We start from the raw sequence: 21,650 nt of genomic DNA, 5'->3' as shown, positions 1-21,650 counted from the left end.
GTAAATAAAATTGACTACGTGGTTAAATTCTAGCGTTGGGGACCGGGAGGGACTCTTTTTGTTCACCGTCACATGCAGCAAATTGAGAAATTCATAAATCTTGGTCACATTGCCCTTAAAGAGGCAGAAGTAAAGTAAATACTCTCGCCTTCAAGTAACGGGAAATAAAGCGTTTGTGCCAGGCTGGGCGATGTGAACTCTCGTGGGCACACGTGTGCCAGGTTAAAATTGATGGAATGTACATTTATGTTTCATGGTGACCAACGTGTGACTTGACTCTACCAGGAATAAAATAATGTTGACCCCAGGTTAGATAGTTAGAGAGAGAAGTTACTTGAAGAATTATCTTGGACGAAAAGGACTGTCTGAGTGAGTACTGGAGAAATGGCTGACAGGAGTCTGAGTCAAAAAGCAGTCATTGCCATTGCTAATCTGTGCTAATTTGTTGTTTGCATTGGTTTTTCACGCTACCAACAAAATCCCCTCTTTAATTTCTCTGCAATCTTTCTTGTCCCAATGTAAGAGCTGCTGCTGATTTGACATTATTATTGTGATCGTCCGCGCCAATATCTTTAAAGCAAAGTGGTCGTATGTTCGACTCTCTGCCGCTAAATTCTCGGCCATTTCTTCGATCTCCTCCCTTACTGCACTGGAGCTTGCGCCATTATTTTAATATACGTGGTCAGTTCGTTAGCATTGGGGTTCGCAGCTTCTGAATCGCCGTACTAGGAGCTGCAGGATCGAGTCTCACAAGGATGGTTAGCGTGAGTAGTGAGAGTCTGTTCTGTGAGGAGGAAATCGGAGAGTTTAGTCCGTCCAAGGATGACGCAGGTTTAGGTTCTGCTTTCGAGGCTTCGCAGGAAGTAATTGATTTTTCTTCACCGGTTGTGGAAGATGATGGAATTGTGAGGGTTTTGCTGGCGAAAGAAGCGAGCTTCATGCCTGGAGATGATTATTGCTGCCGTTTACAGTCTGCTGGTCTTCGCGGGACGCGGTGCAGGGCTGTGCGGTGGATGCTTAAGGTAAGTTTTTGTTGTTGTTGTTGTTCATTTTCGCCGATATAATTGGGAAGGACTTTAAGTTATTTTTGTTGTTCTGTGTTTACTGATGTCAGGCCAGCGGTCATTTCAACTTCAGTCCTCATACTGTCAGTTCTGCCGTTAATTGCTTGGACCGATTTCTAGCCAGGAGTCTTGACAAGGTGAGAATTGTGATGTTAGGTAGCCCGTATCGATAATTTTGTTAAATTTTCTGCGTTCGAGTGGAAATTGTTGCTGAGATTGTTTGCTTGGATGCCGATCTAGCCATGGAAAGCATGGATGACGGATTTGCTCGCTGTTGGATGCTTATCGGTTGCTGCAAAGCAGGATGAGGTTCATGTCCCGCTTCTGCAAGATTTACAGGTACGACGCTCTAATCTTACCGTAAAGTCAGCATCGCTTGACCATTATTTCATAGCAAAGCAATTCATTTTTATAAATCCACGGGATTATCTTCCCTTACGGTTAACGGATCCTGGTTTATTTTCAGAATGCCCTATTTAGTGCAGCGAAAATTCAATTTCAGACAGTTCCACGAATATTTCCTGCTAATTGAAGCTTTATTTTGTTAAATATCTCGATTATTTTCGCTCCAAATTTAGAAATGAAAGATTCCTCTTAATCTTTGCCTTGGCAATAACAGGTCGAGGGAGTGGAGTATACGTTCAATTCAACGACATTACAGCGCATGGAGGTGACGATATTAAACAGGCTAGAATGGCGACTTAGATCCGTTACGGCCTTTTCTTACACCGATGCAGTGCTTCCATATTTAAACATACCTCCCATCTTGAAGACCTTCCTACGTGCTCGAGTTACAGAATTATTGCTTCAGACTCTCTCTGGTAAATTAATAAGCCTTCGGTACATAGCAGCAAATTTGTAATAAAATTCTGTACGCTACGCCACAAGAAATAAATATATTTCGTCCATCGAGGCGAAGGCATTCAAGATCTATAAAAGTTAAAAGTAATATTTACTGTTCCTCAAGAACTCGTCACAATTTTTTCAATTTTTGTCAACGCAAGGAAGGTACCGATCATCATTAACAGTCATTATATGCACTCTTGTCACAGAATCTCAGTTTGTGGAATACAGACCGTCTATAATAGCTCTCTCATCGATTTACTGTGCACTGGAGGAATTGCTTCCGACACAGGCAAATCTTCTCAAGTCAAATCTCTGCAATATCATCGCCGTGGATAAGGTAAATATTACAGTCATTCACTCGCTAAATTTCGAAATTCAAGCGTAAAATTTTCCATTGAAGTACAAATTTTCTTGTTTCTTGAATATTTTCTTGTTATTTTTTTTTAATTCCTTTGGTTCTCATTTGAATCCAAAAATTACTTTTGCACTTTATTATGAATTGTGAAAATCTCTTAGCATTCATTTCTTAAAAACTTTCATTGACAGAACTCTCATCTGTGTGAAAATTTCAGCAAAAGCTTGAAAGATGCTACGAAATCATGGAAGAAGTGGTGGTAGATCCGCCATGCGTGTCCTCAAATTCAAAGTCTTCTCCTGCAAGCCCCATTGCCGTAGCAGAAATTGCAGGCCCGATTGGCCAAGATTACATAAATTCATTCTTGATTTACATCAATAAGTGCGGGATTACAGAGCAAAGGGTTTGCATTTCTTGTTGCGAAAACAAAAGAAAACGAACAAATTAGCAGTAACAAAATCATTGATTGGAACGCATCAACGGGATTATCCGACGATTTCGCATGTGAAGGTACCGTACATTGGAGAAAATATTATCTAAATATGTTCCAATGTCCAACACCTCTGTTTTTATTTTTTGAGTATTTTGTCCCCACCAAACATATGTACTCAACCACATAAGTAGTATTGCCCTCCCCCACTTTTTTTAACGCTTTCTGCAATCACTAAACCACGTGATTGCACTTTTGCCAAAAGGATAAACTGGGAGAATAAAAAAATCCCGCCTTCGCTTAAATTTATTTTTTCCAGATATAACGAATCGAAAAAACAAATTGCACTTGGCTTCAAATGAATTGTTTCGGTACTTCCCGCACTTCTAAGCACATTTCATGTTAGAGTAAGAAATAATATAATGTGTGATGCATATTTTAAGGTTAAGCGTAGTTATTATTAAAAAAAATCATGCCATTGGTAGCATAAGTCAACACGACACGTAATACGAGGGACTGAATTCTTGGGGGACGATAACACTAACAGCTTGGATCTTCGAAACCTTGGAATTTAGTGTTAAAATAAGTAAATACGATGAAGGAATATTTGACCATGAATCGCTCTTTTAAGGATCATAAAATAATTAGTATTAATAAATTATGTCCATATCTTTTGGACCTGGTTAATCTGGTTCCAAAATGACTGATTAACTTTTGTGTTATATACAGTCGAAAAATAAAAGACTCTGCCAAGGCAGGTCGGAATCTGTAATTTTCAACTTATCCTCATGTTATACGAAAATCGTGTAATTTTTGGAGCTAGATTAGCTACAACCATATCTTTTTATGGGTTGAGGTGGAGTGGATTTGCTTATGTGAAAATATATATATGTGCACATTAACTTAGAAAACTAAAATTTTATCCTCACTTCTAAATTATCCAAGGTTGTGAGGAATCACATTGGCAAAAAATAATAATTAGGTGATTAATATGGGTTCGTCTATTTCAAATATTTTAATGAATAATTGTAGAAAAGATTTATTTAGTTTGTTGATTAAAAAAGGTATGTCTTCAGGTATTTTTATTTACAAATGGTTTATATTATAATTTTAAAATTTTGCTTGTTGTTTTTCTTATGTGCATTTTTGTCAAAAGTACATTTTCGAAATGTTACTATAAATTGCTAAAGATTGGTTATAGTTTACCTATAGGTTACCTACAAGTGTTCTCTTAGGCTATAGACCTACCTATCATAACTATGATACAAGTTGCTGGAATGTTGATTATGGGTTGTCGCAAATGTTAAATTTTGTACTAAAGGTCTCTTGACAAGTGTTTTCTTGACCTCATATAAGTCACTATGGCAACATTCATCAATTAAGACTATGATTGGTATGACTGCATTGCTTTTAGTAGTATGCCTTGATGTTGACTACATATTGAAGGTTATGGAAATGATGTAGGTGATTGTTGGACTTCTTCAAAGGAATAAGCTTTTATCTTTTCCCAATTTAGCAATGCTAGGGCATGAAATCATTTCACTTGGATAGTTATCAATTCTCTTGACATTGGTTGTTCCACTTTCTTCAAAACTTGGTGACCATTACAATTTCATTCAAGTGATCTAGATTGCTATTTGTTGGCCAACACCCAATTTCCTTGAGTAGGAAATGTTTTATTGTATGGATGATATTTACTCACTTCTCCATGTTGGTAGCCCATTTTCATGGTCGTTTGGGTTCTAGTATTTATATGGGATTTTCTGGTTAGTAGTCCATATCTTGGTAGTTGAATAGTCATTTTAGGTGACCTTTTAGTTGTTGAAGAAAGAATCATTACTATGGAAAGATCCATTAATTTTCAAGAAAAAAGTATTCCTTTTAGCAATGAGTACATTGTTGGCAATATGTTGGATTTGGTTAAGTGTTGTCATTGATGTCAACACTATATCCTAGTTGGATATGGTCCTGCTATCCCGGTTAGACTTGGTGTTTGTCTTGGTTTTGGCTGTGATTCTGATCCGGTATGATCAAATCCTTAGATTCAGTTTTGGATGGTTATTCAGGTTGGCTATATGCTTGTCATATTCGATTGGCTCATGATTTGGTGCTCTGGAAGCTATCGCTTATGTTCCCGGTTAATCTTTCTTGGTACCAGTTGGCGATACCTGATGATCTGGTTAAGTGATTTTGGTCTGACTTATGGAAATGGTTTCTTATCATGCTGAAGGTGTTCTTGATCATGTTCTAATTGTTTGGTGGTTTTGCATTGGCTAGCGTGCTGATTTGGTGGTCCTATTCAGATCCGGTTGATTATTTTGTGTTATTGCACTAAGGGTTTCTACCGGTTGGTGAAACGTGTTGGAGATTGGTCTTAACGTGATTTCCGATAGATGTAATTGTTTAAGAATTTGAATTAGGTCCATGCTATGTAATGTAAATCATAATATTGGTCTGGTGATATCATGTGATGTATTTTTTGTAATTATGGGTTTATAGGTTTAGGGTTTAGCCGACCTTATCATTAAGGTTGATGAATTGTATTTATAGGCAACTTATTCATGTATTCTCGGGATCGATGGTTATGTCTGCATTATAAGAGAAAGGTTTATGTGCAAACAGTGATATATCATTCGACATAAGGTTGTGAAGGATTTGGTGTTGCAAGGCAGACATTTGTGCTTAACCAGAACTGTATCAAGCATTAGGAGATGCTACTCCTACAGTTCATTCTTTCCGGATTCTAGTTCAATGTGTTTGTAAGTCTGTGAGACTTCCCTTTTGTGATGAGCAGTGCGCTCTAGGCGGTTGGCCTGATTGCAAGTGCAATCCCCATTGTAATTATTTCACATATTGCTGCAGAAGTATTATCTGATTGTGGGTAGGGTTTTCCACCATGGTTTTTCCCTTTACCAGGTTTTCCACATCAAAATATTGGTGTTGTGTGTACTGTGCTCTCATGCTTTATTCGAGAGCCAACTTTTTTTTTGAATGGTAGCCCTTCCTAGGGTTATGAGGACTCTATTGTCATTAGTTTTGATCTTTCTCATGTTAGGGTCATATTTATTAATGTGCTGCATCACCAAGTCTATGCATTGTATAGCTACTAGAAATGCAGCTACTTCTAGTAACCCACTCTCCATCAATTTTTGAATCACAAGGTGTCGGTTTGGGTTCTTAATCTATCTCCAAAACTCATCTAAACTTATATATCCCAACTAGGTGTCTCCAATTTTTCACAATGAGCTCTCTAGCACATTTAGGTTTTGATAACCCTAATATTTATACTCTACATTTCTCCCCCTTTTATTGCAACCAAACTCCAATTTCTAAGTTTAAAAATCCTAGCTCTATGAAAAACAAGTTCTTTGATGGCTTTCAAACAACTCACCTCTTCTATAACAATGGTGGCAATGCAATCTTCACACACTACACCCATATTCCCACATGTCTTTCTACCTTATGCATAATTGACCTTTCGAATGAAACTTTTCAAATGAAGAAAAAAGGATTTAAAAGTTTAATTTAGAGATCCATTCAATGGTCAGCCACTTCGACTTTAGATAATGAATTCTTAGTACTCTCTGAAAGTTGTGTCACCACTTTGGGTTCAATTATGTTAAGATAACTTGTTGGGTTCCACCATAAATTTTAAAAATTGATATTAGTTCCACCTAACGATAGTTGTTCCCTTTTTTATTTATCACTGCTTATTTCAATTAGGAATGGGTGCCATACTTAGCCAAGGGTTTTAAAATTTCATATCACCTGTGCCTTATGCAAAGTGTCTTCATCTTTATTTATATCATTTTTTCCTTAGTTCAAGATGGAAAGTTGGGACCCAACAAATTTTTATAACTCTTCTACATACCCACCTTTGCCTTTAGTTTCAATGTGTTACTTTGGTCTTCTTTGTTCTTCTCTTTAAGTATGACTTAGATGGTTGGGCTCTGATGCAGTTAGGAAACTATGTCAGAGTTTGATACCTGTTTTAAATTTAAGACCCGATGGCTTCGACATAAAACTTAAACACAAGGACCAATCATAGGTTGAGTTTGAGTTTGGTTGTCGGGTGCCGACAAGAAATTTAAACCTTAAACTTTAGAAAACCTCAAGCTCAAAAATCAGGTACTACATGACATGTTAGAGTATGATTTAAATAGTTGGGATCCAATACAATTAGGAAACTTTGTCAAAGTTTGACACGACCTTTAAAACTTAGGATAAAAACTACCAATGTTAAACAAATACTTACAAGGGGGTTTGGACAAGTACAAGGAGGCTTGCCAAACTCTGACAAAGGTTTTTAACCAAGGCAAAATTGCAACACACTTCAAAAATGAATGTGTACACACTAAGACTTGAATTATCATATCCAAGCCCACAAGAGAGGAAAGAGACTAAAATTTCAACAAGAGAGGGAATTTGAGGCAACAATGTTTTGATTGCCGGAAAGAAGGAAGATGTAGTAGTGTGCCTTGCATGTGGCTCAAAACAAGATGCTACATTAGAGGACTTGGAAGGTCCAAAATTTGATGAAGATGAAGAAAATTTTGTGATAGACATTGTCTATTAAGAGGCACGAAAAACAAGATAGAGGAGGTTGGAATAGATACAAAGATGATGGTGGACTTTGAGGGTCCTTTATTGATGAGTTGATCAACGAATATGATGATGTCATCTTAGAGGAGATTCAAAGAATCAATAGCTTCTTAGAAGTTGAACATGGGAAGAAAGTTGAAGAAATTGTAGCAAAGGTAAGTATTTTCAAAGGATTGAAAATATTGATGGTAGAAGAGGGAGGTAAAGAAAAAGTTGCATTAGTGAATGGGATTGTAGTAGTCGAGGAAGAATGGAACTCACATCAATTGATGATAAAGGAGCATGCCTTTGGGAAGACATGAAAGAAGAAAAGAAAGTGATTGCAACTATGGGTGGTGTGGTAGTCAATGAAGATGTAGAAGAAGTTGTGAAATGTCCTTTGGAGGACATGAGGATGATAGAACTTTGGATGCTAGACCATTCTCCCAAACCTTAAAGAGTTCATGTGTATACAAAAAAGTAAAATGGTGAATATTTGTTTTAGATTATAAATTACACAATTGAGGATCATTGTTGTTGTCATTGTTATGGCATATAAACTACCCAAATCATAATGTCTTAACATTTTCTTACTCTTTTTCTAAACACCTAACTATACATTTTTCTAAATTTTTTAATCCATTTTAACATTCATAAAATTTCATATATATAAAAAAAAAGTGTTACAATTTCATGATCCTTTATGGATAAAACATAGGATGAAAATGAGAGAATAAAGCACAAGACAAGTGGGCTGAGAGGTAGTAACAATGCGAGGTTGCATGTGAGAGGTAGGCAATATGAGGGGGTGAGTATTAGAAGTGCAAATAATAAGAGAATAAGTAGAAATGTCAACAAAGCATAGAACATGTGGCATACCAAAGCTAGGAGAAGAAGAGACAGGATAGAGATAGATAGAGAGAGAGAGAGAGAGAGGCCTTGATAAGATTATATTTTGGTCTAAACTCAAAAGACTTCCATTCCACATGGCTTGTTAATCAACAAATTTTGAAATCAAACAAAGCAAAATTATTAGAATCATTGTCTAAATTTGTAAGATTTGATGAAATTTTTTTTTCTAATTAGAGACAAATTTATCCTATCCATTTTTCCAAATAGACAACATGATCAAATGATTCCCCCCGAAGGAATTAATCAATAGAATTTCAAATAATCAATCATAACTTCAACTTTACTAAATCCATGGTAGGATTCAATTTAAGAATTCTCTACAAGGAAAAGATAGAAGTATGATGAGACCTTGTTATATATACAAAAGAAAAAATATTAAAAGGAAATGAACATTAAAAAAAAAATTAAATAATTTAAAAATTAAAAGAATATTAAAAATCATATTTGAAACATAGATTAAACAATTAAATCCTAAAGTCAAAACCTACGGGTATAGGATCAAATAGATTCAACCAAGTAATAAATAATAAAACCATTCTTTTAAAGTTGTCTATATACTAATCAAATAACTAAGGATCACTTAATTAACCTACCTAATGGAGCTAAGTCTTTAAAAAATCGAAATGATAGATAGGTATACTTAGATCTAGATGTGAAAAGTGGAAATTTTGTTATAGTGAACATTTGGTGATACAAATCTTTATTATACTATCGTACATGTGACACTTAATATCTAATACACTAGAAATTAGCCTTCACTCTTTTTTGGTTGAAGCTTGCAACTGTTGTATGGATGTTTGCAGCCATGACCTTGATTCTATTGTTGCGCTATTAAAACTTCTTTGTGGCCTTGATTTATGCACTCCAACCCGTCAAGTATTATTTCCCCATATGTATCAAATGATGATTCTTAAAATAATTGTAGTCACATAAATTTGTCCACTTAATTAAATGAATATTTATTATATATTTGATTATTTAACCCTCAGTAATTAGTTAATTAAATTAATATTTAATTAATTCATCCTCAACCCCTTCTCCTATTAATTAAATAAATTGTTCAATTTATTTAAATTAATTCATTAAGCCACACTCTAAATCAATTAAATGAATAAAGCATATTTATTTAATTTAACCCACTTTCCTCTTTTAAATAAATAACAAAACATTTATTTAAATCCCTAAACTTACCCACCCCCCTCTCTCCCAACTTGCATTCTCATACAAATGCAAGTTGCAACCACAACTGAAATAAATAAATTTTATTTTAATTAAAATCCTATTTTCCCTCATGCACCAAACCCACTTGCAATCCTAAATCCCCTTCTAGACTCTTCTAACCACTTTCTAACCATTCCTAATTAGCCTAAATCCATCCCCTAATTATTGTCACATTCCTAAGCAACTTGAAGTCACTTCTCAAAGCCTCTAAAGTCTTTGAAAAACATTTAATGCTTTATGTATTCAACAAGTTAACCCCTAAAGTCTTCCAAACCATTAAAGGTTCTTACATAACCATTTATGGTTAATTCCACTTGCCCACATGGTTAGAGGCTTTTCCTCTAACTCAACCTCAATTTAACTCATTGGTCTCTTCAAGCATTCATTGCTTTGACCATGGTTATCCCCACTAAATCTTGCACAAGAGTTTATCCCTTACATAAAGGCATTATTTATTGGATAATGGCTTTATTTATTCAACTCAAGCCTAACCTTACCTCCCAAGCTAACCTTCATGTCATGTCAAGCATTTAATGCTTCCTACCTCTCCTCTCAAGCCATCTCATGTTGACATTTGTCATCCTGGGATTGAGTTGAAAGCCCTCACATGGATCATAAACCTTTCAATCCTGGCCCTTGTTGAGATTACTCCATCTCAACCATCCATTGCCATATTTTACCTATAAATAGAGCTCTCATTTCTCATTTTCACAACATCTAGCCATAATCCAGAAATCTTGTATGCATCTAAGTTATAGTGAATTTGAGAGAGCATTTTAGAGTAAAATCATAATCCACATTGTCTTTTGGTTAAAATTGATAATAGCTTAATTAACTCATGTTTTCTCATTCTTAGCTTACATTTGCATATTTTCATAATCATCTTCAATCTTGAATCTCCATAAGACTTCCATAGTAGTGCAAAGTTGATAGATACACTCATGTGCAACTTGGAGAGGAGAGGAAAAAGGGAGGAGCAACTATGAGCATCTTGGTTAGCATTTGGAGGAGTGTAGTTTATCTCTTTTGTATTTGCATGCTTTCCATTTCATGTTTAATATCTCTCTTGATATGCTTGCTTAGGATAGTCTTTTGTTGCTAACACTAACGTTTAAATTTGCTTCTTTTGTGTTGTGTTTCCATCACCATTCTAATCCTTTTTGTAGTGCATCAATAACCATTGGACCTTTTTTTGCTAAGGAAGGGAAGCCTACCCGATTCCCGCCTTGCATATTAGTCAATGCTAAGAAAAATAAAAATGTCTATCCATAACCTTAGGAGTGTAGATGTTGATGTTGAGGGAAGTGTAGTGAAGTATATCCTCAAGATTGGTCTATCTTTGATAGATATTACTATAAGTTTTCTTAATACTTAAGGCTTTAATTTTGGGGATTTTTATTGTTTTCTCCATTAAATATATGTATTGTGTTGTAAATTTTAATTTATCTTCATCATGTCTATTTTTTTAATATTAAATCAATATTTTGTATTATCAATTATTGAATAGCTTAAATAACATCAGATTTTTATCATAGCATCAAAGCATTATTTAAGTTATATTATATTGATAAATAAATAAATAAATATTCTATATTGATATATTATATTATATATTCAAAATTTACTAGAAAAATTAAATATAGATTTTTATAGTTTGAAACTTCATTGAAATAGAAGTTTACAAAATCTTAAATATTTTTTTTGAGTCTTGATAAATTGTGTATATAGCTCATATTAACAAGTTGAATATCATATAAATCTAAGCTATGAGTCATATAAACCTCTACACAACATAAATTCATTTAGATCATATTAACAATTTACATACTATATAAACCCTTTATAAATTGAATAAACCTCCATACAAATCACATAAACACTTATTGATATCATATAAACCTTTTATAGACCATATAACCCTCTATAGATTGTATGAATTGATTTATACACCATACAAACTGAACACGTGTATAAACTAGTTCACACACCATACAAACTAGTAACATGCTAAGTAAACTCATGTACAATAGTGCAGTCATGATAGGGCATATTATCATATTGCCCTATCATGTAGCCAACACAATAAAAAATTAAAAAACAACTCATATAACTCATTTAAATATCCATAGCCACAACAAGCTTCAATTTATTTATCAACAACAAGAGTACAATGATTGAATTAATATGGGCAATATAGGCCCTCATCCACATGAGCACTATAAGATCTTATAATAAAAAATCCATACATGCCCCTTACAACAAAATATCCTTACAACAACATCGACTCTCATAACAACATGGCTATTATAACTCTCACAACAAACTCCCATTGGTTTGGCTAGAACTCATCTTCACTATGGTTCCTTTATTCTAAATTTTGAGCCCCTTCTATTGGGGGTCATTGAAATATAGAATCTTTGTCCCAAGATGTTAAAACTCAAGATGCTTCATCTCTAGATTTGCAAGAAGAAACCCCATTTAATAATGATTTCTAATTTTCTTATGAATATGAGAGTTCAAAATAATTACTCACTATTGGAACTTCTAGTCAAGAAATGGAAGCACCTTTGGTTCCACCAACAACTTCACACAAGTGGGAAAAACAAGTCCAACAAAATTTGAAAGATTTAAGATCTAATGAAATAGGTAAAACATGCACAAGAAGTTGTTACAAAGCAAGGCAATATGCACAATCTAATATTTAAGGTAACTTTGAGTCTATTGATGAATTAAATATCACAATGGACTTAGAGAAAATTTCATGTAAAGAAGCTACAAATATTGTAATGTGGAGACAAGTTATGCAAAATGAGTATGATGCTATTCTAAAAAAATGCACATGGAAGTTGATTGATCCCCCACTTGGTTTAAACCTATTGGTTGCAAGCGGATCTTTAGAAATAAATGTAAAGTTGTTTACTTGACAAACATGAAGCTTGAATTGGTGCAAAAGGTTATGCTCAAAAGAGGGCATAAATTATGATGAAACTTGCATCTATAGTGAAGTGGAATACCATTCATTCTTTGTTGGCTCTTTCAACACAAAATAGGTGAAAAGTACATCAAATGGGGTGTCAAAACTGTATTATTTAATGGCGATCTCAAAGAAATAGTATATACAACTCAACTAGAAGGATATGCAATCAATAATTAAGAACATTAAGTAAGAAATCTCATAGAATAATTGTATGGTTTAAAGCAATTCCCCCAAGACATGTATGAAAAATCACCAAGCATCTCTTGAAGTTGAATTTCAAGCATTTTGAATTTGATTATGCAACTTCTTTTGTTAAAAATGTTGATAACAATGGTGTCCATATTTCTATGAAACTTCTTGGCTACAAGTTGTGTCAAAAAAGGAAAGTTACTCAATTGGCCACCACTCACTTTTGATATTGTGGCCAAATTGCTCCAAATGTCCCCAGAATAGAAGGCCAAAAAAACTTCCAAGTTAATGGCTAGCCCTTCTTCAAGAGTTGTTTATGTTGAACTTGCTAAACCTATATTTGCAAATAATAAAGAGGAATTGATATAACTAGATGGCAGCATCTCAAAAGTAGACCTTGGTCCCTCAACTCATGAGGGTGACATCCATAATTTTTAGGTGTCAACTATAAAATTCGAGGAAACAATAGTAAAAGAAGCAAAAAGAAAAGAACAATTCAAGCATTAAATACTCAACCTTTGGACAACATTGATAATTCTTCTTATTCAACTCCTAGAAGCGACTTCAATAAAAAAAGCCATTGAAAAGATTAATAAGCATCAAGCATATGGGAAGTTACTGAATAGTGGGCTGAGAGGATAGTATTAGATGGACCAAAATTCATTAATGAAGGCAATAAAATGTATGAATAAAAAGAAACTAATAAAGAAGTAGAATATGAGTTGACAACTACCAAGAAAGAAGAATCTAGATAGTGATGGGTTATAAGGGACCTCAAAGAGATAAGTGAAACCAATGTTAATATACTTGTTGACTAGATCTTTAAAATATGGAAGAGAATCAATTTAATCTAAAAAAGAATTTATAAGATATGATTGACAAAATGAAGAATTTTTCTGATGCAGAGCATCCAACAAACTCAACCAATAGGGGAGATCTTTCTACCAACTCACCAATTCCATTAGGTGTCAACCCTTCTATGACTCACAAGACCCCTCACAGGTTGATAAGTTACTCACAAGGCTTACATACCCCAAAAACACACCCATGCTCCACAACACATCTCCAACCCCTTGGCATACACTCAACTAGGGCCAAACAACATGTTCAAACCCCAACCTCAACTTTCCAACACTTAATCACTACCCACACCCTTTTGGCAATCTCTCACCCAACACCAAACCCCCATTAGGCTTCAATCTCCACCAACAACATGTAATAGACACTCACAAGAAAAAACACCCTTTGACACTCTTGTAAGGCCTCCTCAACATGAACAAACTTGGTTCTCTACAACACCCCCCCAACTACCCTAGAAGATACAAGAACCCTACTACTATAACACTGGTTTTAGATAGTCACAAACTTACATTAGGACAATCATGCTTCCATTGCCCATTCCCTCTTCTAACACTTAAAAATTTTGACACAATGAAGGTGAACACTCTTACTCCTTCTCTTGACACCAAACTCCTCAACAAACTACTCTTCAACCTAGCAAAGTGCTATGGTCCAAAGCACTATCAAACTGTGATAACCAACACATGTTTATGACAAACATAGTTGTTTTGCCATTTGGTTTTGTTCATGGGTTGTCAACTGTGCGTACATGGTTTTGGGATCCTCACACACCTTCCTAAACCTTCATCAACCTTATAAGGATCTGTATTTTCATTCATACAATCCAAAACTCAGTAACTCATTGTCTTGTCAGTTTGAGACACAAAAGAACAGTCCTTGTGTCCTCTGTAGCACGTGCAAACCAAGTCATGGAACCCTGCAAAGCATAAGGCAATAAAAGTAATAATATACAAATATTTTCCACCCTTTTAAGTGGTTTATTTAACATGAAAACAAAACAAAATCATTATTGCACAGTGTCTGGTTACCCTACGTTAGGGTATGGACTGTTTTTACAAAAACTCTTACAACTTTGTCAAATTTTAATGAAATCAAATGAAACAAAGGTAGAAATGAAGTATATTCAACCCTCAAACATATACAACTATATTCCAAAGTTTATTATTAATTTTTCACAATGAAATATGAATAAGATCAGACTGCTACGTATGGAAAAACTCAGAAAATGCAAAAACTCGGTGATAATTCTTATTGATTTTTCTTGTTTCATACACTAACTTCCATCCAACCACAAACTCAACGTGGGAAGGGCCTTTTAAAATAATTTCAGGCCTCCCATAATTTGTAACCACCTTGGAAACCAACTTCACTAACAATCACTTAATTACCCTTTTCAAACACAAAAGTTGCCTTGACAACTTGTTAATAATTTTGACTATTTTGCTTCAAATTGCACCTAGACTTGATCCATGACTCCCATGACTCAATATTTATCCAAATAGGTACAAATAGTCCAAAAAGACCCTTACATACCATAAAACAACAATTTTGACCCATTGAGACCTATTTCCCACAAAATGACAACTTTTGACTATTTGACATTTTTTTAGCAATATTGACAACATGACACTACTGGGACTTAATCTAACATTCAACGGTCTTAATGAAATTATTACACCACATTTTAACTAATAAAATCTTATTTATCACTTTCACTCTTTTAAACACAAAAAAATGATAATTTGCGTCATGGAGGCTTGATGGCAACTTACGTGCTCCTGCACCATACAATCCCCCTAGAAAAGAACTCATGTCCCATGAGTAAGGACTAATATACACTCCATAATTCCTTCTAAATGCATGATAAATTGTAGGTCTTCTCCATGGTTCCAAGCCTTGAAGTTGTGGTTGCCTTCTTGGAGTCATTTCCTTGTTGGTTTGTAAATGGGACTGCACTTTGGTAATCAGATATGAAGATGGTATGTTTGCTTTCCTTGGACTGAGACATGGCATTGGGATTTTCCTCCTGCATTCACACAAACTCTTACCTTGATGAGAAACACTTTCATTTTCCTCCTTCTTCACTGCATCTTCATGTGCATGATGTTCGTCATCACCTTTTCCAAATTGTTCATGTACATCTATCATCAAATTCACTATCTTATCAACACCTTGTACCTCTGTACCTGCACTTTTACATTTCTCAATGACCTTACCCTGAACCAAAGGGTATACTACCATTCCGATCAAAACATTACTTTCCAATCAACCACCCACTCACCTTTTACACTTGATTTTCTTTTTAGTTTGTTTGCTACAACACTCTGATCCTTTTTGTCAACTGGTATAGGTTCCTTCTTCCCACACATGTGTTGGGATCCAAGAACACTGAGAGGGGGGAGGGGGGGTGAATCAGTGTTGTGTCGATTAGAATATTTTTAACCTTATTATCAAATCCACTTATTAACTGATATGCATAAAAGAAAGTAACAAGTAATAGCAATGCAACCACATAAATCAACACCATAACACATAGATTTATACGCGGAAAACCTCAAAGAGGAAAAACCACAGAGGGATTGGAGACCCACAATATCTATCCATTGATCAGATGAATAAATATTACAATAAGGGGCCTGCACATGCAGGAAAGCCAACAACCTAGAGCGCACTGCTCATCACAAAAGGAGTCTCACTGATTATAGACAACATCGAACTACAATCCAAAATGAAGATTGGACTGCTAGAATAGCATCTCATATGCCTGAGTATAGTTCTGGTTAAGCTCAATATTGGAGGTCTTAAACCTCTTACACAAACCCAACTCAATCACCTATGATCGACCAAAAGCTCTGCATATGATCACAACCTTATTCTCACACAGATAATCACATAGCCATTCATCCATTATCTACAAAGAGATCTCACATCATATTTATACCAGCCCGGGACCTAAACAATTAGGTCGGCCGCCTAAAGATAATACAATAAATCCATCACATAAACCCGTAAACCAATGATAATCCAAGTCGGCCTAAGACCAAAATAACATTAACCAAACAATAATCCAACATGTAAAGCATCGAGAGAATCCACCAACATGTTACATAAATCGGTCCATAACCTAGCAGAATAAGATAGAATAGGTCTGGTGCTAAATGCAAACACCACCGATCAGCTGGAAGACGAAGATGATAACCATCAGCATCCTAAAAACCTTCTAGAAGCCGCACCAACACCACTTAACGAATTCATCAAAAGATCTTCAACGAAGCTCTGTCGGTACAACCCTTACCGGTAACCAAAAGGTTTACTAGAACAAATGATAGCTTCCAGATCATCAAATCCCGAACCAACTAAATGTGATACGCATCAGGAACACATGAATAACCAGTCCAAACCAATTCCACAAAATGGAGCATACCAGAGAAGATCTCCATATCAACATCATAATCCAACCACTCTACCGGAACCCGATAGACAACAAAACAACTAGTGTTGATATCAATGACAAACATCAATGCAACACATAATCAATTCCTCCAAATTTCCAACAACATGATCACCTTAGTCTTTGTACATACACCTACATCATCCTCGAGAACTGGAAACAATTTATATGTTTGTCCTCCCTTATCTATAGTATATGGATTTTCTTCCCGGTCATACAATTCATCCCTATCATATTCTCAGGGTCTTCCAAGAAGTAAGTCACAACAATCCATGGGTACAATATGACAAAGAACCTTATCCTTATAATTACCAATAGAAAACTCAACAATGGCTTGTTCATTAACCAAAAGAGATTGCTTGTCATTCAACCATGACACACTATATGGCAATTCATGAGGAATTCTTTGTAAATTTAACTTACTAATCATTTCACTTGAGACCATATTTTCAGTAAAACCTGAATTAACTACAACCTTACATACCTTATTCGTTCACTTACATGTGGTTTTGAAGAGATATTTCCTATACAATGGTTCTTTCTCCTTAGATGTCTGCAATAGTGTTCTTCTTAGCATCAATGTCTCTCCAATTTCTGGTTCACATCCTCTTAGAGAATTAACACTTCCTTCATCCTCTTCTTGCACAAGTTGAACCCTCTTCTCAACTCTTCTTTCACCTCCTGATGATGAACCTTGTCTTTCTAGACACTTGAATGTTGGATGACTCACTTCATTGCAATTGTAGCACCTTCCTATGAATATGCTAGAATTTCTACCTCCTCCAAACCTACCTCTTGTGCCTCTAAATCCTCCTTTGAAATTTGTAGCTTGTTCTTTACCTTTGCTTGTGTCTCCTTGGTCTTCTTGAGTTTGTCTTGTTCCTCTTCCTATGTTGGCGTTTCCTCTACCTCTTCCTTGTCTCTCTTGTCTTCTTTCCGTCATCTCCTCATCCTTCACGACCAACTTATAGCACTCCTCTATTTTTCTTGGTGTTGTGAGACTAAGTTCATCTTGAATATTTTACCTCAACCCATTGAGATACCTTGCCCCCTTCTCTTCATATTCTTCCTCATGTGTTGCTCTTATATCCAACTTATGAAATTATTCTATGTATTATTGCACATCCATATTTTTTTGTTTCAAATTTTGTAGCCTTTTGTATAACTGAACATTGTAGTCATTGGGTAAGAAATTTGCTCTCAACTTCACCATCTTGTTCCAGGAAGTGATCTTTGGTTTGTCTTTCTTCCATCTTTCAACCTGCACACAATCCCACCATAACAAAGCATGACCTTTCAATCTTGATTTAGCCGCCTTCACCTTTTGATTCTCTTCCACTTCTTCACATTCAAAGTAGTTTTCCAATGCTCCAATCCAATTAATAAGTTCTTCCCCATCCAATTTTCCTCCCTACATGGGTAAATCTACATTGGCTTTGTGGTCATTTTCCTTAATTGTCTTCAAGAGCGTAATTGTCCTTGCTTCTTTTGGTTCCAACTCTACCTCTTGAGGGACTTCATTCTCACCTTCTTCTTCTTTCTCACTCTCACCTTAAGTATCCCTTCTCCTTCTATCTCTGGCTTCCAATTCTACAACCTTCTCTTTCAGGGCTTTCAATTCTCTAGCAACTGTTGATCCACCTTTTGGAGGCATCTTGCCTTCAACTTCTCAACTTCTTCCTTCAAGGAACCTATAACCTTTCTCTAATACCACTTTGATGTAGAACATCCAACAAAATCAGCCAATAGGGGAGATCTTTCTACCAACTCACCTATTCAATTAGGTGTCAACTCTTCTTTGACTCACAAGACCCCTCAAAGGTTCACTAGTTACTAACAAGGCTTCCATACCCCAACAACACACCCATGCTCCACAAAACATCTCCAATTCCTTAACATATACTCAACTAGGGCCAAACATGTTCAAACCCCAACCTCAACTTTCCAACAAAATCACTACCCACACCCTTTTGGCAATCTCTCACCCAACACGAAACCCCCATTAGGCTTCAATCTCCACCAACAACATGTAATGGACACTCACAAGAAAATACACACCTAGAAACTTCTGTAAGACATCCTAAACATGAAAAAACATGGTTCTCTACCCCCCCAACCACCCTAGAAGATACAAGAACCCTACTGCTATAACACAGGTTTTAGACAGTCACAAACTTTCATTAGGACGGTCATGCTTCCATTGCCCATTCTCTCTTCTAACACTTCACAAGATTGACACAATGAAGGTGAACACTCTTACTCCTTCCATTGACACCAAACTCCTCAACAAACCATTATTCAACCTTGCAAAGTGCTATGGTCCAAAGCACTGTCAAACTGTGACAACCAACACAAGGTTTATGACAAACATAGTTGTTTTGTCATTTGGTTTTGTTCATGGGCTGTCAACCTTGGGGACATGGTTTTGGGATCCTCAAAGACCTTCCTAAACCTTCGCCAACCTTCCAAGGCTCTGTATTTTCACGCATACCATCCAAAACTCAGTAACTCATTGTCTTGTGAGTCTAAGACACAAAAGAACAATCCTTGTGTCCTCTCTAGCACGTGCAAACCAAGTCATGGAAACCTACAAAAAATATGGAAATAAAAGTACAAATATACAAAACTTTTACACCCTTTTAAGTGATTTATTTAACATGAAAACAAAAGAAAATCATTATTGCATAGTTACTGGTTACCCTAGGTTAGGGTATGGGCTGTTTTTACAAAAACTCTTACAACTTTGTCAAAATTTATTGAAATCAAATGAAACAAAGGTAGAAATGAAGCATATTCAACCCTAAAACATATCCAATAGTCTTCCAAGGTTTATTATTAAGTTTTTGAAATGAAATATGAAGAGTATCAAACTGCTACATATGGAAAAACTCAGAAAATGCAGAAACTCGGTGATAATTCTTATTGATTTTTGTTGCTTCATACACTAACTTCCATCCAACCCAAACTCAATGTGGGAAGGTCATTTTAAAAAATTTAACACCTCCCATCGATTTTAACCACCTTGGAAACCAACTTCACCAATAATCACTTAATTACCCTTTTCAAACACAAAAGTTGCTTTGACAACTTGTTCACAATTTTGACAATTTTGCTCCAAATTGCACCTAGACTTGATCTATGACTCCCATGACTCAATATTGATCCAAATAGGTACAAATATTCCAAAAATACCCTTACATACCATAAAACAACAATTTGGACCCATTGAGACCTATTTCCCACAAAATGACAACTTTTGACTATTTGACAAATTTTCAGCAGTATTGACAACATGACCCTACTAGGACTTAATCTAACATTCAATGGTATAATGACCTTATTACATCAAATTTGGCCTTACAAGACCTTATTTATCACTTTCACTCTTTAAAACACAAAAAAATCATAATTTGCCTCATGGAGGCTTGATGACAACTTAGGTGCTCCTGCACCATACAACCCCCCTAGAAAAGAACTCATGTCCCATGAGTAAAGACTGATGTCCACTCCATAATTCCTTCTAAATGCATGATAAAACATAGGTCTTCTCCATTGGTCCAAGCCTTGAAGTTGTGGTTGCCTTTTTTGAGTCATATCCTTGATGGTTTCTAAATGGGACTGCACTTTGGTAATCAGATCTGAATATGGCCTGTTTACTGTCCTTGGATTGAGACATGGCACTGAGGTTGTCCTCCTTCATTCAAAAAAACTCTTACCTTGATGAGAAACAATTTCATTTGCCTCCTTCATTGCATCTTCATGTGCATGATGTTCTTCATCGCCTTTTCCAAACCATTCTTGTACATTTATCATCAAATTTACTGTCTTATCAGCACCTTGTACCTTTGTACCTGCACTTTTACATTTCTCAATGACCTACCCTGAACCAAAGGGCATACTACCATTCCAATCAAAACATTACTTTCCAATCAACCACCCACTCATCTTTTACACTTGATTTTATTTTCAGTTTGTATGCTACAACACTCTGATCCTTTTTGTCAACATGTATAAGTTCCTTCTTCCCACACATTATCACCTTAGTCTTTTTACCTCCACCCTTATCATCCTACAGAAGTGGAAACAATGTATATATTTGTCATCCCTTATCTATAGTATATGCATTTTATTTCCCATCATACAATGCATTCCTATCATACTACTAGGGTCTTCCAAGAATTAAGTGACAACAATCCATGGGTACAATATCACAAAGAACCTTATCCTTATAATCACCAATAGAAAACTCAACAATGGCTTGTTCATTAACCAAAAGAGATTTCTTATCATTCAGCCATGACACCCTATATGGCAACTCATGAGGAATCCTTTGTAAATTTAACTTACTAACCATTTCACTTGAGACCATATTTTCAGTAGAACTTGAATCAACTACAACCTTACATACCTAATTTTTGCACTTACATGTGGTTTTGAAGAGAGATTTTCTATACAATGGTTCTTTCTCCTTAGATGTCTGCAATAGTGTTCTTCTTAGCATCAATGTCTCTCCAACTTTTGGTTCATATCCTCTTGGAGAATTAACACTTCCTTCATCCTCTTATTGCACAAGTTGAACCCTCTTCTCACCTCTTCTTTCACCTTCTGATGATGAACCTTGTCTTTCTAGACACTTGAATGTTGGATGATTCACTTCATTGCAATTGTAGCACCTTCCTGTGAATATGTTAGAACTTCTACCTCCTCCAAACCTACCTCTTGCTCCTCTAAATCCTCCTTTAAAATCAATAGCTTGTTCTTTA

General features: G+C 35.5%; 1 protein-coding gene across 1 annotated transcript; it reads left to right on the top strand.

Moving 5' to 3' along the window:
- The first annotated feature begins 277 nt into the window (after positions 1-277).
- Positions 278-3,058, top strand: LOC131068213 (cyclin-D1-1). The gene is made up of 6 exons (XM_058003394.2): positions 278-1,022; positions 1,115-1,201; positions 1,305-1,403; positions 1,684-1,885; positions 2,117-2,247; positions 2,483-3,058. Exons 1-6 carry the CDS (start codon positions 756-758, stop codon positions 2,711-2,713), a joined length of 1,017 nt encoding a protein of 338 aa, XP_057859377.1. The 5' UTR covers positions 278-755; the 3' UTR covers positions 2,714-3,058.
- The last annotated feature ends 18,592 nt before the right edge of the window (positions 3,059-21,650 follow it).

This window comes from Cryptomeria japonica, chromosome 1 (assembly GCF_030272615.1).
Source record: "Cryptomeria japonica chromosome 1, Sugi_1.0, whole genome shotgun sequence".
NCBI lineage: Eukaryota > Viridiplantae > Streptophyta > Pinopsida > Cupressales > Cupressaceae > Cryptomeria > Cryptomeria japonica.
Note: the sequence above shows the minus strand (reverse complement) of the source record. Positions and strands in the feature narration are given on the sequence as shown.

Bases quoted from the DNA above. Each gene is read 5' to 3' on its own strand.
- LOC131068213 (XM_058003394.2), top strand. From the start codon at position 756: ATGGTTAGCGTGAGTAGTGAGAGTCTGTTCTGTGAGGAGGAAATCGGA. The intron at 1,023-1,114 runs GTAAGTTTTTGT...TACTGATGTCAG, and splicing joins CTGTGCGGTGGATGCTTAAG to GCCAGCGGTCATTTCAACTT. The intron at 1,202-1,304 runs GTGAGAATTGTG...ATGCCGATCTAG, and splicing joins TAGCCAGGAGTCTTGACAAG to CCATGGAAAGCATGGATGAC.